The sequence below is a fragment of the Martes martes genome (genome assembly GCF_963455335.1).
Source record: "Martes martes genome assembly, chromosome: 1".
Classification (NCBI taxonomy): Eukaryota; Metazoa; Chordata; class Mammalia; order Carnivora; family Mustelidae; genus Martes; species Martes martes.
Window position 1 is genome coordinate 131,427,141 of NC_137888.1, and position 14,000 is coordinate 131,441,140.

Below are 14,000 nucleotides of genomic sequence, written 5' to 3' on the forward strand. Positions count from 1 at the left end.
CCCTCTGTGTATCCTTGAGCCTTTACTCTCTACTGCAACCTGGTGGCAGAAGTGCTAAATTGCAGGATTCACAAGGGGGCAGAGATCAAACCAAAAAAAAAATTTTTAAGATTTTATTTATTTATTTGATAGAGAGAGAGACCACGAGTAGGCAGAGAGGCAGGCAGAGGGAGGCTCCCTGCTGCGCAGAGAGCCCAATGCAGGGCTCGATCCCAAGACCCTGAGATCATGACCTGAGCCGAAGGCAGAGGCTTAACCCACTGAGCCACCCAGGCACCCCCAAACTAAATGTTTTTGAAAACAAAAATGTACAAGTACAGTGATAACAGTGAATGTCGCCAGTAAGGTATAAAGACTAAACATGCTCTACATACTGGCATGCTACCAACCAGAACTCTCCAAAATAGCACAATTACATAACCTCAGTAAAGATAATTTAATTAATGACCTCAAGGTTCCAAATGATATTTTTATTTAGGGCTACTAAATTATATTTTATATTAACCAACATACTACAGTTCTTTACCAGACCAGTTCACACCACCTCTATGAGTCTCATAATGATTAGCATAAAGCTTAGGAATATCCTTTGCTGACTGATTGCTGGGAACTGACTTTTTTTTTCTTCTTTTTTCTTTTCCTTTCTTTTTCTTTTCCTTTTTTTCCCCTCTTTTCAGAATGGAATGATTGTCCACATTCTTTCTGGGAAATGCATGGAAGCTGTGGTGCAGGAAAACAGTAAAGATTTGTACCTGCGCCAGTGTGATGGAAAAGCCAGCCAGCTGTGGCGATTTGACAACGTCAGCAGTGTGGATAAATGATGAATGCCAGTGTCAGAAGGAATAGAGAAGTTTGGTCATCACAGTTTGGCCCCAAGAGAACTACAAGAGCATGTATATTTCATGAAGCAGATCCTTTTGTGTTTGTACTCCTGGTGATAGTAGAGAAGAAAGCTCTGTGAATGAATATAGAAAGTCTTTCCTTCTTGCACCTTATTGCATTGACTGCTGGCTGTTTTAGAAAAAGAAAAAAGAGGATTCATTGTCTCATTGTCTTCATCACTGGTAGATGGTCATCACATAGTACATAAGATTTTTTTTTCTATTAAGCACTTGATAATTGCTTTTATCTCTGATAAAGGAAAGAGGCATGGACAGTCTCAGGCAATACCTCCAAGGATACATAAATCCAATCGATAAATTTCTTACAAATAGCCTTACTTTGGATCATCTGTGTAGCCAACAATGAAAATTAAAGTGTGAAGAGGTTGTAAAGGCCTGAAGTTTCCAGAACTTTGGATTAAGCTCATTAGGACAAATTCCATGTTCACTGGCTAAGCCATAGACGAAGGAAGAGAAGCCACTGAGCAAAGAATTGGGTTGAAGAGAGATGGAAGAGCTTTGACTTAATTTTCCAGCTCAACCTGGCAGCTGGAAAGAGCCAGCGGATCTGGAATAGGATGTTTTCATGTAAATGAGAATTTCCTCCATACTTTCTACCTCCATTCGCCCTGCCCTAGCCCTTCTATACCTTGGTTAACCCCAACCAGAATCTTATGCAATGTATTTCTCTTTAGTCGTTGGTATTGGAAGGGTCAGCTCAGACTGAGCGTTCCCAATAACGAAGTTGAGAAACTCTCCTGATGCCCGGTTATAGGGTTTGCATGGACTGGATCAGAAATAGCAACCTCCATAAAAAGGCAAGCCTGCTAGAAGGGAAATGCCTGCATTTGAGCCAAAATTCATATGAAAGGAACTAGAGTTGGGTATTAATGTCCATTAGGACTGACGTGGCCATCTCTTAGCCTGGGACCCCCATATGTGCCTGCAGGTTGAATGTTCACAACTGGGCAAGGAACATGCCTCCAGTAGAGCAGAGCCAGTGCTAGCAAGACCTGAACGGCTCTCCTTGCTGTGACCTGGCCTACCGGGTTCGGCCATAAAGGAGCTGTTGAGTGGGCTTGGTTCTGCTGTTAGGGAGACACCATTTATGCCTATTTCTCCTCCGAGGAGAGTTCACTCTCCCTATGGTCAGCTTAGAAACCTCCCTTCAAAGATCTTGGTCTCCTCTGGGCTATCTCAGAAGTCAGTGTGTTTCAAATAAGAAAAACTAGGTAGGACGTGAGGGTTTCTAAACAATGCCTATTATAATTATGTATTCTTTTTCCATCAGCTTAAGTCAATGGCCCACTGCATTTCTCCTTCCTCAGAATACACTCCAGACTTGTGCTGTCCACAATAGCCATTAGCCGCATGTGGCTATTTAAATGTAAATTCACTAAAAATAAAAAAAATTAGACTCAGTTCTTTAGTTGTACTGGTCACATGTCTAGGGCTTAATAGCTGCCCATGCCTATTGGCTACTGTACTAGAGAGCACAGACATAGAATATTCTATCATGGCAGATAGTTCTACTGATCTGGGTAGACTGATCATCCCACTGAGAGAAGAGATTTTAGCCACTGTCTTCTTCTTCAGACATGTCTATATTTAAAACAAATTCCTCTAATATCCTGAGGCTGAGATGGAGCTAAAAATTCTCAGACAGCAACCTTGTAAATGGTATTAATAGTTGCAAACTAAAAATTAAACAAGACCTCTATTTTTTTAAATGAACTTAATTATTGGCATTGTGAGTATTTGAAGTTGCTGGAATAAATTAATATAATTAAATAAAAGGCTGAATTCAATTGTCTAAGTTGTGTTTGACAGTAATTAACAAAAGGACCCAGATGGCTTATTGCTTAATTGGTTGAATAAAGCAAGAATGTGGGGTTCCTTGCTTCCTTAACCATCCCCATGATTTATTACTTTATTATAGAAATGGCTGTCAACTCAGTCCCTAGCTGGTACTTACAAATCCTTAATTTAAACAAAACAGATGTCTCCATTTAGTTCAAAAAGACATTCAACCTTTTCCTCATAGTGTAACCAAGTGTTCAAATTCTGTTCTCTGTGGACCCTGCATTGATTTTATCCATAATGATCATTTTAAAAGTAGAGAAACCTGACAGTAGAAAGATTTGATTCCCAAGAATTTGATCTTCACTTTTATGATTGGACTTTATTGTTCAGGAGTAGAGGTAAGAGATCGATGGAACATCTTGATTGTATTCAGGTTAATGTTTCTGTTTTGTTCTTGAGGTCTTGCTAGATCCCTGTCCTCAGAGTCCATGAGACATGCCATAATATTTTGGCTCAATCCAGTGCTCCTCAACTTTCACTGTATTCACAGATCACATGGGGATTATGTTAAGACGCAGATTCTAATTTGGTAGGTCTGGGATGGGACCTGAGATTCTGCCTTCCTAAAGAGCTCCCAGGGAATGCTGATGCTGTCTGTAGGCCACTTTCTGAGCAGTGAACAGCAGTCTGTTGCTACTTGGAACTAGGAGAGTGGCCACCAGACCAGTTCTTGGACTATTTATTCCTTGCTTCTCATCGAGCTCTGTTTGAATCTACATGGCAGGATGATTTGTTCCTGTATGATATAAGAAAACACACCTTGCTCAGTGTAATTCCTTTTCCTCTCTCCATCAACACTTTTCCTCTTTTCTCATTCTGTCTACTAGTTATACTCTTTTGACCAGGAGAGTTCTTTACCTTTCTTGTTATTTTTCTGCTTGGCCTGTGGTTATGTTACGATCTCCTCACTTTTCTTATCTTGTCCTCAGCTTCCCCCTTTTTTTCATCTCTGATCAAGGCTGCTTTTCCAGCATCCATGGTCTTGTGACAGCTTTTCTCTCACTCTCCCTTTCCTCTCTCAGGCATTCTATGCCCTTCCATCACCAAGTCCAACTGACCAATCTTGATGGAGTGAACACCATCAGTTTCTCCAAAGGATTTTTGGAACACTGAGCACATCAATCAATTGTTGAATTTTTTAGTTCTTCTCAGCCCTAGCTTCTCTCCAAGAATAATCCAGAGTATGGAGGAGTAGACATGTCATTTCACATGAACATGAGATGACTGGGCTACTAAAGGACCTACTGCTGGGCATGGGAATACAGCCCTTGTCTTGAGGAGGTGGCTGGGGTCTGGCAGCCAGGTAGCCCTATATAGAGGACCTACAGAGAGGAAGATGTAGGGGACCCTTGGGAGATGGGTCAGGACCTGTGACCTCTGAATACAGCCACATCTAATAGCCAGACATAAGATTGGATGACCAGAAAACAAATCCTGCCAAAGCCCAAAATTTGATTCTCTCAATCCTTTAGTCACACAATAAAGGTAAAGCACAACTAACCAAGAAGGAGATGCCAAATTTACCCTTTGACATGGGAGTCTCTGGTGGTGACACAGAGTATTCTGGCCCAACCCACCTCCCTCCTGTCTTACAGCTTCAGGGAACTCCTGAAGAACTTTCAACTGGCAGTATCTGCATTTCTTTGCCTAAGTGTTTTTCCTAAAGCTGAAGAAGTCTACTTTATGATGTGGGGCAGGGCAGAAAGTAACCCCCAAGAAGCAGCCCTCAATCAATGACTGCTGAGAGTATAGATACCTCAGTTCCCTCACTGCTCCAGTAGGTTCAGGCTGAGGTGCAAATTCTACACTATTTCCCAGAGCCTACTGCAGGATTACACTCCAATCATCCACAGCGCTGGCTGACTTGATAATACATCTTCAATTGGCTACATTCCTTTCCTACCCCATCCCCTACTGGTGCTTTCCAAACTCACCTTCCAGGTAAACCACTTACACTCAAATCCTTACTTCAGTGTCTCTTAATGGCAAACCCGCCTTCACGTACATGCCTGGCCCTCAAAAATCTTCCACCTGAGGGAGTTATTCTGCTTATCAAATGGCAGTCTTGATCAGTTGTCCCAACCCATCAGACGCCCCACTCCCCTGAGCTGAACTTATTCCACTGAACTGTAAGACCAGAGAATGGATCTCTAGGAAGGTGTGTCTCAGGAAGGGAGAGACTGAGGAAGAGCAATATGCACAGACTTTATCCCAAATATTCAATAATATTAGACATCCCTCCTCCCTGGGGAAGAATGAGTGAGGTGGTAGAGAGAGGCCACAAGTATTCTCCTAACTGATATCCTTCCTTGTAGAATCCTGAAGCCTGAGGGAGCCTAGGTTCCCCCTGAATATCCCTCTCTCTCTCTCTCTCTCTCTCTCACACACACACACACACACACACACACTGTTCCCTTTCATATCTAGTTCTTGTCCAGTAACTGGTATATACCAGTGTTAAGAGGATGTACAGGTATCCATGTAAGTTAGGAGCGGAGAGCATGGTTGTTCTCCATGACCAAGTGTGGGGACTCAGATATAAGGTGGGTATTGAGGAAGAGGTGGGCCAGACAATATGGTAAAGTCCTGAAGAGCAACGTGATCCTGGAGGTCTTTCCAGTGGGGGCAGGAGGGGTTGTCAGAGGGATTTTTCAGAGTTAGGTGACTAGTTCACACTACAAAGGTGTTTCCTTATATTCACCAGACACTTTTGGCCGTGACTCATGTACTGACTTGTGTGCTGTGTTGGAGGGTGCAAATCAAGGAACAGGGCTGAGCTCCCTGTCCAGGACAGAGAAGGAAGAGAGAGCCTGTGCAGGTTGGGTAGATTGATACCAGTGAGACTAGGCATTCGGTGGAAGCAGGGTAACATTGGTGTATAGAAGAACGGACACAAGTTCTTGCTGCCACATCATGTCAATAAGGATGAATTCACTGAGGCAAGATTGTTTGTTAAAATTATATTAGGCTATGGACCAGAGCAGGGATCAGCAAACTTTTTCTATACTGGGTGAGACAATGCATATTTTTGACTTTGTGAGCTCTTTGGTCTCCATCACAACTACTCACATCTGCCACTGTAACACAGAAGCAGCCATGGACAATAGTAAACAAAGGAGTATGGCTGTGTTCCAATCAAACTTCATTTTCAAAAACAGAGTTAGCCCACAACCCTAGTTTGCCACCCCCCGGGGAGTAGAGTTTTTGACCCAGCTGCAGAAGGAGATAAATCACAGATTTTAAAAAAACAGAAAAATAGTACCAAAGAAATTGTAAGTATCCTTGAAAAATATAAAAACAAAGTATTTCTGCACTATAAATAACAAAAAAGCAAAGAAAAACAAAACAGTATAGCACGTTCCCAGGGTAAGCAGACTTCAGTCCTTTTTAGAAAGAAATAGGAATAAACAAATAAATCTCTTTTTCTTGATCAAAATATAAAACATTGACACTCGGCCCATAGTCCTCTTTCCTCTGGGGACATACAGATTCCAATGGCCTTTGTTGTCATTGGCGGTTAGGCAGAACAAGCCTTCTTAGTGAGCCAAAGGCTGCAGTAAGACCAGCGACGAAGGAGGGAGGGCTGCTAAGAAGCCTTTCAGCCAAGCCGGTGGGATTACACTGTGCTATCAGATAAAATTTGTCACTGTAGTTTTCCTTACTGTGGTGAAGATGCTCACGAAGGGAAACACACACCCTCCCTCCCTTTCCTGCCACAGTTCTCTCTTGCAATTGGGATTTGAAGTCAGTCAGGCACCAACTCTCGTGTGGGCAAAAGTGATAACCTCTTTGTGTTTATATAAACTCTCATCCCCGACATCCAAGTTCACCAGGCTTCAAAACACAAACAGCGAAAGTCAAGAGGAGCCAAGGGATTTCCAAAAGCTTGGCTTGAGGCCAGGGGTGTACCAGGCCAACAAGTCTCACTCCCTGTGCTCCTAAGCCAGCACAGGCCTGTAACACATGCTTAGAGGCCAGATGCAGGGGCTCCTTCTGATCCTTATAATCTATGTTTGGGGCTGCTGGTCCATCATGCCCCTTCAAGTGTCAATGTTGGCACATCCAAGACTGGCTCCAGATTTTTAAAAAAAGCCTAGGGTGCTTTCTCCTCCCCACTATCACAGACAGGGCCCAAGCTGTCCGAGCCCATCTCAACCTTGTAACCTACCTTGCAACCTGTAGAGAGATATCTACTCTCCCCCCTGCTGATCCCACCTGTCATTGTTCCGTGAGCCTTCACCATGCACAAGGGACAGATGACTCCATAGCTCAGGTTACCCAGATGGAAGCCACAGTTGAAGGCTGTTGACTTCTTTTTTGGGGAGATCCTGTTTTTTCCCCCGTGTTCATCAGATGCTTAAAGTGATGGAAGAATGAGAAGCCCTGTTCTTACTATTCATTGGGAACATCATTTTCTTCTTCAGTCAACTCTTTGCGAATATCCTTGACCACTCTCCAAGGGAAGCCTTCACACATAGCTCTAGGAGGTGGGTTGGTTTGCATGGTGGTAGAGCCCCCACTGTCTCCCTAAGGTTCCAGCTCTGTGCCCAGCAATGACATCCCTTCACATGTTTGTTAGGGCAATGGCCAAATGGTCAGGTTGGTCTCCAGCACCTTTCTCCAAGCCATCTGCCACTTCCTTGCATAGCTTCCCTATCCAGCTAGCCCTAACCTTGCATGTGGAATCCTGATGGAAACACAATACAGGTTGCCTTAATATGACTCCTGTCTTATGTTGTTATTCAATGTGGCTCATGGTGGAATTATATTCCAGACTAAGCAATAGGCATTTTTTTAAAGCAAAGAGCCATGATCCATATTTCCTTGTTTCCCCCCTTACCATTACCACAGGGCTGGGTTCTTTACTACATGGATTATATTATGGAGAAGGAAAATCCGGGAGGTGGGATACAGAAGAATGAAATGTCAAGAGTTGGGAGAAAAATCAGGTCTAAAAAACTCTGGATACCAAATGAACAATAACCAGTAAGACCTCTGTGAACAAATATAGGTACCCATCATCAGAAATAATGGTAATAACCACAAGTGTTAAGCCTGTACTAAGTTCTTATTTGCGTTATTTCTTCTTATATTCAAAATAGGCCAATGAAGTAGGTACCTTTATTATTCTATTTTACATATCCCATTCTATAGTTGAGAAAAGAGAAGCTTACACAGATAAGTTTCCCAAGGCCATACAACTAGAAAGTGATATAAATGGGCCCAGAAGCCTTTGCTTTTGACCTACACATTTTACTCCTTCCCAATATTTGTGAGTAAAGAAAATGAAGTAAAGCAGTGACCTTCCAAATGGAGAGAGGTGAAAATCAGGGCCAAGGTGACCTGGGACCTGCCAAAATTAGATGTATTAGTCTGGATGTGTTCAGGCATCATTAACCGAATAACCAACTCCCAGGGGCTGAAGAAATAAAGATCTTTAGTCATCACACATGCCCAATGCAATGGTAGCTAGTTCCATATTCGGTGCAATGGCTCAGAGACATCATCTAGGACCCAGGCTCTTCTTAACCTTCCATTTACCATCCCCCGTGGCTTTTGATTCTGGTATCTATCTCTTTGTCATTACAAGATGGCTGCCACAACACCAAACACCACACCAAACATCCTTGCCCCCATATCCCAAATAGGAAGGAAGAGAGGCAGCAGAAGGAAGCTCCTCCCCAACGTCTTTATTTCTATTCTTCCCCAGAGGCCCCCTTGTTCCCCAGCGGACTTCTCCTTCTGTCTCATTGGTCAGAACCGTGACACATGGTCACCTTTGGCAGCATGGAAAGCTGGGAAAACGACCAAGAAGGTACCTCAGCAAAGTGGGAACAGGCCGGGCACAGTGCCATCCAGAACATAACTGGCGTCTGCAAGTGGAGAAGATGGGAAGTTGCTTGATGGTTAACCAGTAACAGTGTCTGTATTTGGGGAATGACTCCTCCCTCAAGCAAGGGTGGGCTTTGTTTCTTTTCTTTTTCTTTTTCTTTTTTTTTTATCATTATGAGATGATGATCGCTTTGTGGCCTTTTGGCTAAGATCAAGTGTATCATTATGAGACAAAAATGACAGGACACTGAGACAAAGACCTATAAAGTTTTGTGCACCCAACCCCATGGTATCATCTGATCAACTCCTACCCCCTGCCCAAAGTAGGACTCTTCAATTGCCCCAGACCTGGCTCAGTTTACCCATGCTGGGGTATGAGGAAGGCATAAGGGTGCCTGCCATCTGGAAATTACCCTCCACCATCACAACTGGTCAGACATTCTACAAAGCAAAAGTGTTTTGATCTCTTTTATTACACACCTCTTTGAAAAACACTACGGCCCAAAAGTACCACCCCAAAAAGCCCTTTTCATTTATTTCTGTCTCCCAGAGGCAGGTTTCTATTTGCTTTTTAAAAGAAACATAGAAAACAAGGAAGCATGGCTTAAAAATATGAGAGGGTGATCTTCCCATGGGATGTATTGTGGTTTTCTTCCTTTATTGTATATCACATGGGAGTGAGTATATGATATAGGAAGATGCTTGGGAATTTGCTTAAAACGAGTTACAGCCTGTGAACCCCATCTGTTTCCCATGAGCAGGAAAGCTATTATGCGATCATGTCAAGGGGCCTCTGGATTTTCTCAAGGCTTTTCCATAAGGCGGGGGCTTAATAAAAAACTCCCAGCTCTTTGGTTCTAATCTTCTCCCTCTTAATCCAGTCAGTAACCACAGAAGGCAAGAGCATCTGGCTGATACCCGTGAGGGTTAAGTTGGAAAGCTAAAATCTTTCTGGGCTCTGAAAGCAAGGCAAAGCAGTGAAAATCCCAGACATTTCAATGGCTTGGCTTAGGTTTACAAAGCACAAAGTTAAGTGTCTGAGTGATACGTTTACTCCTATAAACCCAGATTATAATGCTCTTTCCAGAGTGAATTCTAGACTCTTAGGGTCACTTTCCAAACAAAAAACTATAAATATTCCTTGAATATCTACTATGTGCCGAGAACATTTCCAGGTCCTTGTCCCCTGTGTGTTCTGAACTTTAGCTCTGTTGATCTTGATGAATCACCCATGAATCAGAAACATTGCAAAATATCATCTTCACTGCATGTTGTGTCAGCTCAGTCTCCGAGCTGGATATGTACTCTTCAGTTTCTGGGAAGGCAGAGATATTTAAAAAACAATTCCAGGAAAGGAAGCAAATGCGCCTTTTGATACATTTGCCAAGTAGGACACAAAATAGACCTAAATTTGTAAATAACATAACAATTATTTTTCCAAAATTGCTATGAGGACATGCCCAGCCGTCAGTGATCCTTGAAATATAATTCAGCTATGCTAAGATCATTTCCAGGTATTTCTCCAGCCTGGACTCCTCTGGAACCTCAGACCCACTCATCCAGGCACCTTCCATTGACACTAGAGCCCAAGTGATATAGCCTAATTGCTCTCCTGCCAGAAATCCTTCCATGGCTCCCCATTGCCTTCAAAACAATGCCTTGCCCTCCCAACACAACCTGCCCACAAGGTTTTTTCTAACCCTGGGCTCTAACCTCTGGACTCACTGGACCATCTCTTAACACACAGTCCTCAAACACAACACTTTATTGTCTCTACTTTGGCCACACTGTTCCCTCTGCCCAGAGCACCCTTCTCTCCTTTCACCATCTTGCTTATCGTGCAAGACTTGCTCATCCATCATCCCTCTAAACTCCCAGGCTGGGCTAAGTGCACCTCTTCTGGACCTAACGTGCACCTTCTTGCCTAAACATGGACCACTCCGTATTACAATAACTGCACACATTTCCTCCACTAGACTCATTACATTTTGCATACCTTTTTGCCTGGAGGCCTTTGCACACTTTCTGACTTCTGTTAGATACAAAACACAGGTTTATTGAATTTGAACTGAAGTGGTCATGGTGTCTTGTGTGTGTGTGTGTATGCAGAGTCAGGTGGAGTAAAAAAGCAAGAGAAGAAAAGTTGGAGAACTTAAACGCAGTCACCCAAGAGCTCTTACGTGAGGTCAAACTTCAGAGGCTTTTTTTCCTGACCACTTTTCAGTCTTCCAGCATTGATAGACTAGGAGACAAAGACAATCAGTGGAGAAAAGATTTTCTTTGAAGAGTGCACAAGTCTAGTTCATTGAGATCAAAAGGAATCTTTTTACAAAGTAGAATGTCTTTAAAAAAAAATTTTTTTTTCCAAATAGTGCACACAGGGACACAAATCAGAAAAGCCAAGAGTGCTCTGACTAGAAATGGATTGAGCACAACTCATTTTTCTAACCGAGGAGACTAAGGAGAAAAGCTTCAAAGGGCGTGGAAGTGGTAGACAGGAAAGACACCAGTGCTGGGGGATGGGAAGTACACAACCGCCTCCCCCGCAGAAGGCGTGGCATTCTACATGGAATCTGTGGGTTTCAGAGCAAACCAGGGAGATGGGGGCCCTCCTGCAAGGCCACAGATGTACCCTGCACTTAACAGCCCCCTGACTGGAGTCGGGGGTGGGCACTGGCCCGGCACCCTTTCCAAAGCACATACCGGCCTCTACCCCACTCTACCGCTTTCCCAAGTCTGCCGGGCTCCATCTGGGCATGTCCAATCTCTCAGACAACGAGGCGGGGGCTTATATGGATGTTTCTCTCTGGCTCCTCAGGAGAGTTTAGGATATGGGGGTATACTCTCATTTTCCCTCAGAACCCAGGCTTTCACACACTCTCAAACCTTTTCTTTGAATTGTTGTTTTTCCCCTGAGGCAGTAAATGCTACAGACCCGGTGATCTCTATGTAGATGAATTCCGACATGTAGCCAGGTTCAGGGGTTTCTGATGTCCTTGACATGTACCCTTATCAGGTAACTGCCCTTCAACAATTGCAGACGCCAGAACAAAACTAAACTTTATATTCTTCACAACATAAAGGAAAACTGGTGATGGGGCGGGGTGGGGGGGCTGGATCATTCTGGATATTTTGGTTTACAAGCGAAAGAAAACCTGGCCTGAACTGGTTTAAGCAAAAGGAGGAAATAATAATCAAGTAATTGGCAAGTCTGGAGTAGTTTACCTGCAGGTCTGGCTTGATCCAGAACTCAAACAGGATCATAAGGATCCATCACTTGCTCTGATTTCCTTTGGTTTAGCTCTATTACCTGGTTCCCCCAAGATGGTCCCTTGATGGCTTTAGACTCCTCTTCTGGCTACAATCATTCCAGACCTCACACCCCCCACCCCCACCCACTACACTACTCTAGTGCTCTATAGCTGTGTAAGAAATTATCCCTAAACTTAATGGCTTAAAACAACTGTTGTTATTATAACTCACAATTTTGTGGGTTAGGTGTTTGGGAATGGCTCAACTAGGCAGTTCCTCTGTTTCATGTGGCTCCAGTTGGTGTCATGTGATTGGAGCTGGGTGTAGATACAATCCCAGCCAATATTATGGCTAAGGAATCCTATAGGGAGGGAATGGTGGTGGGTAGGTCCTGGGAAGGGATGTTAGTTTGGGTTAACCTAAGGAGCAGACCTGTACAAGGTCTTGTATGCAGGTGCTTTATTTGGGAGGTAATCCCAGGGAGCAAGAGGGAGGGAGTAGTGGGAATGAGACAAGGAGGGAGGAAGAGCCAATATAAGAATGTTGTGAGCAATGAGGCTTGATTCTTCTACCTTGGAACATTTTCCCACCAGCTCCCTTCCCTTAGTTTGGAGGCTTCCCTTGGGGGCATCTCCAATGCACCTTAACAGGCTGTACCTGCAGAAGCAAAGCAGGCTCCCAGGGCTTCAGAGAAGACCCCAGGCAGAGAAGTGGGAAGACATGGGCTTGACCTTCATATGGTGTAAGATATGGTGTAAGATGTATGGAAATGTGTTCCCAGAGCCGATGCTGAAATCCAAAGAAGACCAGGGATGTGATTCTAGGTACCAAAAACACCTGCCGCATGAGCCAACAAACCAAAGTCCCCTGCGGGGTCAGAGCCCAAATCACCTTGCCAAGTGGCTCAGGGGAACATTTCTGCAGTAGATGTGGCAGGCATCCACGGGCCCCTCCCATGCAGCAGATCAGCACAGACCATCTTCCCTTTGGGCCTGTTGGTGGCACCAGCCAACACCACCTGTGGCCAATCCAAGTCAGGTTCTTTGGCACTTGTTGCAATAAGGGATACCATACACCATGAAGAACCATGTAGGAGGCTGTTGAAAGAGGCTTACAAGATCAGAGCTCGAGTTGGGTGACTTGGGAAGAGTTCCAGGAAGTATGGTCTTGCTCTAGACTGGAGGCTGTCAGAAAGTGGGGTAATTTTACGATTGGGAATCTTAGTAATTTTTTATAGAAGGCAGTGGGAGGAACAGAGGGGGACTAAAGTATGGTTGATCAACAACAATTCATGTTTTCCAGCAAGAGAAGGCTATTGGACCATTCTTGTAGTTTGCTCAGTTCTTGCTTTTGTCTTTGCTCATCCATGCTGACAATGTAGCCTTGCTCTGTTTCATTCCATCCTGGACACAGAGTGACCTTGTCCAAGGCTGATGTTCATCACGTTGTGTGTTAAGCAGGGAGGGAACTCTGCAGCCCAGGTATGGGTGCCAGGCTTGGTGGCAGGTGTCTTTTTCTTTCTCGGGTCTCATATGATACAAGCTCTGCCCTCACAGGTGACAGGTTCCCTCATTAGCCCAGCTGCATGGCTCTGAGCAAAATCAACTCATGAAGCACAAGGAGCAGAAGAGTAGGCACAGATCAGGAGCACTCTTCCATTTCTCGAAAAACTCTAAGTGTGACTGGAGACATAGAAGATTCTCTCTACCTCCTCAGTGACTCACAACCATGATATTCACGGCCCAACCTCAGAAACCATCAGGGCTCACCAATTCATTTCCTGCCGTCTGTTTGCAGGTGACAAAGCATGATGGTGATGGCTCAGACAACCTTCCCAGCCCCAAAATACTTCAGCTAAACGAAGTCAGGCTGTCAGGGAGGAAAGTGACAGGCATGCCACATGTTGTAGACTCTGTGGCTGCCTGCAACTATCACAGAAGTACTTTAAATGGGACTTGGAGCATGTAGAGCAGTTTCTGAAGCAAGGTTTGTGCATGGCTACTGTGCTGACCAATGCCTACAGTGGCCCAGGCTAGAGGACAGTCAGGCATTTTAATGCCATTGGACAAGTCAAAGGTTTAAGAAAGTCAGCAGAGTCAGGGTACGTGGTAGAGAAAATTACATGTTCCAAAGAAGGTTCACACGCCTTGATCCCCAAATCAGCCTCACATT

At 44.1% G+C, this 14,000-nt stretch overlaps 1 protein-coding gene across 1 annotated transcript in view; it reads left to right on the plus strand.

Annotated features, from left to right (window-relative positions):
• GALNT15 (polypeptide N-acetylgalactosaminyltransferase 15) overlaps window positions 1-2,695 on the plus strand; it is a 42,580-nt gene extending 39,885 nt beyond the window's left edge. The window contains exon 10 of the mRNA XM_080803377.1: window positions 678-2,695. Within this exon, the coding sequence (XP_080659503.1) occupies window positions 678-821 (144 nt within the window). The 3' untranslated portion in view covers window positions 822-2,695. The remainder of the gene's footprint in view (window positions 1-677) is intronic.
• Window positions 2,696-14,000: the final 11,305 nt, after the last annotated feature.